This window comes from Cicer arietinum, chromosome 4 (assembly GCF_000331145.2).
Source record: "Cicer arietinum cultivar CDC Frontier isolate Library 1 chromosome 4, Cicar.CDCFrontier_v2.0, whole genome shotgun sequence".
In the NCBI taxonomy this organism is placed as follows: Eukaryota; Viridiplantae; Streptophyta; class Magnoliopsida; order Fabales; family Fabaceae; genus Cicer; species Cicer arietinum.
The window spans coordinates 61,545,952-61,551,951 of NC_021163.2; the positions used below are offsets into that span (position 1 = coordinate 61,545,952).

Here is a 6,000-nt window from a genome sequence, read left to right on the forward strand (position 1 = left end):
AAAAATATATAACCTTGAAAATACATAATATATATCTTGTATCATATAACTCTAATTCTAAAATAACACTAAATTCAAATGTTAAACAATATTAAAGGTTTGATGTATTTTAACCCCCAACTCAAATTTACCAAACTCACACATTATTTAAGCTCATCAATATTCATATTCCTCTCTACACACACTTTTTGAAATTTCAAATAAAAAATATTTTAATGATAAGGAACTCATTAATTTAATATTTTTAAATATTAAATTTTGACTAAATATTGTTTTCACCAAACTTTGACTAAACCTATTAAATCCAAAATCACAAATACCAAACAAAACAATATTTTAATGTTATTTTTTAATCAAATATTCTTATTTTATATATTATGTTATGAAAGCAACTCTCATTAAAGATCTTCTAAATAGTTCAAAGAATTCTACATATATGTTAAAAAAATTATTTTATTTTAATAATCGTCCCAAAAAATTCATTCTACCATACCTCTATACCAAATGGTTACTTAAATTGCCATAACAATATTAAGTAAAAATATTTCATATACACTGCCATTATAAATATATATTTAGCCGTCAATCATTACAATAAATTGATCATTTAAAATATTTTCTTTTCAATTCTATCTGCTCGTAAAATTACAAATATAATTGATTGTATTTTATTGGCCATTATCCTAATTAGATATAAAAAATTAAACTCTAATAGTTATAATAAAAGCAAGAACAAATTCAACTACATGATTTAAATTAAATTATGCTCAAGGATATTTAATTTCTAGCAAAATTTTACCTATAGATTTCTCCTTACCTCAAAAAGCAAAATATTTATCGTATTTTCGTTAATTTAAAATTTTATTCTAAAATACGAAATATATTTTCGTTAATTTAAAATTTTATTCTAAAATACGAAATCAAATATATATGAAAGTCTGTACAAACTTTCCTTTAATTAATACAACAAAACCTTATTTTAGTTTATTGGGTGGACGTTGGCATGATTTCAACTCAGAGTACCAAACAAAATAGCCACAAAATATTTTCTCGACATAAAACTAAAAAAATTAAAACAAATGTCAAAAAGTGTGAACCCTCTCAATATGATAAAATTCTCACGTGAGAGAATCCAAATCTATAAGTCTAATTTAAGAATAAATATAACTACAAAATATATCTATTAAAACAACTCTCATTAAAGATCTTCTAAATAGTTGAAAGAATTCTAAATATATGTTAAAAAGTTATTTTATTTTAAAAATCGTCTCAAAAAAATATTATTTTATTTTAATAATCATCTCAAAAAATTCATTCTACGATGCCTCTGTACCAAATGGTTAGTTAAATTGCCATAGCAATATTAAGTAAAAATAATTCATATACCCTGTCATTATAAGTATATATCTAACTGTCAATCAATTACAATAAACAAATCATTTTTAAAATATTTTCTTTTCAATTTTAACTACTTGTAAATTTACAAATATAATTGATTGTATTTAATTGACCATTGCCCTAACTAGATATAAAAATTAAATTCTAATAGTTATAATAAACGCACATGAAAGAATAAGTTCAATTACATGATTTAAATTATGCTTAAAGATATTTAATTTCTAACAAAATTTTATCTATAGATTTCTCTCTACCTCAAAAAGTAAAATATCTTTCGTTAATGTAAAATTTTATTCTAAGATACGAAACGAAAGATATACAAAAGCTTACACAAACTTTTCTTTAATTAATTCACCGTAAATGCTAGTGTAATACAACAAAACCTTATTTTGGTTTGTTGCATGTACCTCGGGGTTGATTTCACATACTCACAATACCAAACAAAATAGCCACAAAATATTTTTTCCGACTAAAAAAATAAAATCAAATGTCAAAAAGTGTGAACCCTCTCAATGTGATAAAATTGCCACATGAAAGAATCCATATCCATAGGTCTAATTTTTAAATAGTGCCGCCTCAGCTACTTCGTTCGAAGGAAACACACCTTCAAAATCTGATGTAAAATGTATATCTTAAGTCGTATACCTCTAATTCTAAAATAACACTAAATCCAAATGTTAAACAATATTAAAGATTTGATGTAAATATCTTAAGCTATTTTTAAAGGTTTAGAAACATAAATAATCTAAAGATTATATAAATAGTCTATTATCTTTTTGACAAAAAAATAGTATCATTTTGAAAATATTTTCTCACATATTAAAAATATTAACCTCCAACTCAAATTTACGAATTCATCACTCATTTTTACTCCAAATAAAAAATTTCATAATTGTAAATTACTTTAATTATTTTAACCCCCAACTCAAATTTACGAAACTCACACATTATCTACGCTCATCAATATTTATATTTCTCTCTACACACTTTTTGCAATTTCAATATTTATATTTCTCTCTACACACTTTTTGCAATTTCAAGTAAAAAAAATATTTTAACGATAAGGAACTCATTAATTTAATATTTTTAAATATTAAATTTTGACTAAATATTGTTTGTACCAACCTTTGACTAAACCTATTAAACCCAAAATCACAAATACCAAAAAAAAAAATTTATTTTTAATATTATTTTTAAACAAATATTATTATTTTATATATTATGTTATGAAAACAACTCTCATTAAAGATCTTTTAACTAGTTCAAAGAATTTTAAATATATGTTAAAAAATTATTTTATTTTAAAAATCATCTTAAAAAATATTATTTTATTTTAATACTCGTAAAAAAAATTCATTCTACCATGCCTCTGTACCAAATGGTTAGTTAAATTGCCATAACAATATTAATTAAAAGTAATTCATATACACTATCATTATAAATATATATTTAACTGTCAATCAATTACAATAAACTGAACATTTAAAATATTTTCTTTTCAATCCTAACTACTTGCAAAATTACAAATATAATTGGTTGTATTTTATTGGCTATTACCATAACTATATATAAAAATTAAACTCTAATAGTTATAAAACACGTGAAAGAATAAATTCAACTACGTGATTTAAATTTTGTTCAAAAATATTTAATTTATAACAAAATTTTACCTATAGATTTCTCCTTACCTCAAAAAGCAAAATATTTTTCATTTTCGTTAATGTAAAATTTTATTCTAAAATACAAAACCAAAGATATACCAAAACTTATATAAACTTTCCTTTAATTAATTCACCATAAATGCATGTGTAATACAACAAAACCTTATTTTGGTTTGTTGCATGTACATCAGCTTGATTTCACAAACTCACAATACCAAAACAAAATAGGCACAAAATATTTTTCCGACATAAAAGTAAAAAAATAAAACTAAATGTCAAAAAGTGCGAATCCTTTCAATGTGATAAAATTCTCACATGAGAGAATCCAAATCCATAAGTTTAATTTAAGAATAAATATAACCACAAGATATATCCATTAGAAGTAGTGCCGCCTCAGCTACTTCATCGGAAAGAAATGCACCTTCAAAATCTGAATTTTCCCTCAAATTTAATGCATAACATTCAAGTTTCTTCACATCTTGAGATGAGCCGGCAGTAGTAGTAGTAGTAGATGATGAGCCAGAGGTAGACTTGTTCTTATGTTTGAATTGTGTAAAATCATTCACAAGAGGCTTCTTCTTATCCTTGTTATGCACTTTAGTTTTTGTAGAACCATTTGTAGCTTCTGCCATTGCCCTTCTTGCTTTCCTTTGTCTAATTCCACAAGCATTGCAAAGGGTCTGCACCATTTAACATGTTTGCATGTTAACCACACATATATATAACTAGATATTCTATTAATCAAAATATAATATATAGTTTATATTTAATTAACTATTAACTATTACAATATATGTATGGAATAATACTTACACGTGTCTAGTGTGATCTATTGAAATATTTAATCAATTAAAACCTTGAGAGATTCATTTTGATGCATAGTTAGGGTAAAGTTCTTTTACGCTATCAAGTAATTATAAATAATTATTTGTATAACTATAAAAATATAAAGAATTAAAGTTCATTCTTTTTGTGATTAAATAATTATAATTAATTGATAGTGTAAAATATATTTACATTATCAATACTATAAATTAAATTCCTAAAATAATTTCAATATACACTTTATTTTTTGATAGAAAAAGATACCACACAATTTTTTTTACATATATATATATATTATCATAAAAAAATTAGAATAATAAAAATGAAATTGATCTCTAATTTTAAAGTCTTTTAACATTTAGCAATCCAATTAGAGATACATGAATTTCATTTTTTTTTTTCTCAACGATTCAACTTTGTACTATATCTTTTGATTAGTACCATGTTTGTTTGGATAAGAAAGAGTGATCGTACATGTGTGTTGATAAAAGATTTAATATTCAACAATTAATATTAATGAAGTTGATAGTAAATAATTAGAAGATATTTTTACCTTAGGACCCATAGGGCCACTCCTCCAAAGTGGGGTAGAGTTTGTGTTACAATCCGAACAAACCCTAACTGTGTTGTTGTTGTTACGAGTTGGGCTTGTTTGGCTGTACCTATTTTCATATCTTTGAGCATTCATCATAATTGCTTTGTCAGTGGATCCACTACTACTTGGTCTCATCATTTTTTTCATCAATCTCATTTTTGAAGACATCCATTTCGTAGACCCGTGACCACTTTTGCTATCTTCCTCTAAGGATGTTAAATTTTTAGTGTCACGTGCACTTCTTGCTGGTTCCTCACTTGAATTATAGACTTGTTCATTGCTTGATGATCCATCATGCAATACCACCTTATTATCATCACCCTAAAGTCAATTCAAGAGAACAAAATTTTACACGTTAGATTAATGTACAATTTATATAAAAGATGACAAATTAATTAAGAATTTTCATTTATTTATTTAGATGAATACTTTTTTTCAATAGCTAAGAAATTATATTAATAAAGGATTAAAAGGGTACTACAACCATATAGTTAGCATGAAAAAAATATGAATAAATAAAAAAATAGATGATCAATTATATATCTTGTTGAAACTAAAGGCATATATATATAACTTAAAATTAAGTTTAAAAATTAATTAGATCATAATTAATAAATGGATCGATGTTCAACGATCATGACCACCACCAAACGTTGTATTGTTTCAAAACAATACAATTATTTAGTGGGATATATTAATTAGATCATTCATAAAGAAAAAAAAAGATTTTTATATATATAAATAAATAAAAAATAAAAGAGAGAATTGGTAATAAAACTATATGATAATAGAAAAATAATATAAAAAAGGGATCATAAATGATCTTGCCTGATGATCATGATTTTGTCTAAAGTCTCCAAAATTCTGAAAGGTGGTTTGAGTTGGATCAAGTAAATTAAAAAAGGTAGGAGTAGAGTCCTGATTAATAGGAGAAATGAAGAATTGGGCATTTTGAGGTTGTGGGTTAAGAGAAACAGGAGTCATGGATGGACACAAAGAAAGAGAAAATTAAAATAACAAAAAATATGGAGAGTGTATGGTACAAAGGGATAGATAGGGTAAGAGAGAAAAGAAAAGGGCTAATCAAAAGGGTGGTAGGGTTCTTATATAAAGAAGGAGAGGCTAAAAAGAGAAGACTTGTCCCTCATACACATTCACGTGATGCCATTTTCATTTCATAAACAACAAATAAAAACAAATCAAACAAAAGACAAAGACAAGATAAATGGAGTAGTGGAACTTTACTACTCTTAAAACTATACTCTAATACTGACAACAAAACCCTATCTGTTGTTTTTCAGTCCTCACGTTTATTTATATATGTAGATACTCAGATCAATCTCACACATAGAAATAAAAATATATTAAATATAAAATGGAGTTTTGTTCATTAAAGATTAATTTTATAATTAATTATTCTGTTTAATTACTCAATATAAATTATGAATTTTACTGATCCAACGGATGATTAGTGACATAATATATTATTGATCATGTATATAAAGTTTTATATAAATATAA

The 6,000-nt window shown here is 24.5% G+C and overlaps 1 protein-coding gene across 1 annotated transcript; it reads right to left on the reverse strand.

The window, feature by feature from the left end:
- Nucleotides 1-3,155: 3,155 nt before the first annotated feature.
- On the reverse strand, nucleotides 3,156-5,571 carry LOC101504919 (putative GATA transcription factor 22). Its single transcript, XM_004498833.3, has 3 exons — nucleotides 5,308-5,571; nucleotides 4,438-4,800; nucleotides 3,156-3,739 (listed from the first exon to the last, which is right to left on the reverse strand). The coding sequence occupies exons 1-3, from the start codon at nucleotides 5,461-5,463 to the stop codon at nucleotides 3,404-3,406; spliced, it is 855 nt and encodes a 284-aa protein (XP_004498890.1). The 5' UTR covers nucleotides 5,464-5,571; the 3' UTR covers nucleotides 3,156-3,403.
- Nucleotides 5,572-6,000: the final 429 nt, after the last annotated feature.

Coding starts and splice junctions, on each gene's coding strand:
- LOC101504919 (XM_004498833.3), bottom strand. CDS start 5,463: ATGACTCCTGTTTCTCTTAACCCACAACCTCAAAATGCCCAATTCTTC. Junction 4,801..5,307: donor GACAAAATCATGATCATCAG/GCAAGATCATTT, acceptor AATTGACTTTAG/GGTGATGATAATAAGGTGGT. Junction 3,740..4,437: donor GTGGCCCTATGGGTCCTAAG/GTAAAAATATCT, acceptor TAAATGGTGCAG/ACCCTTTGCAATGCTTGTGG.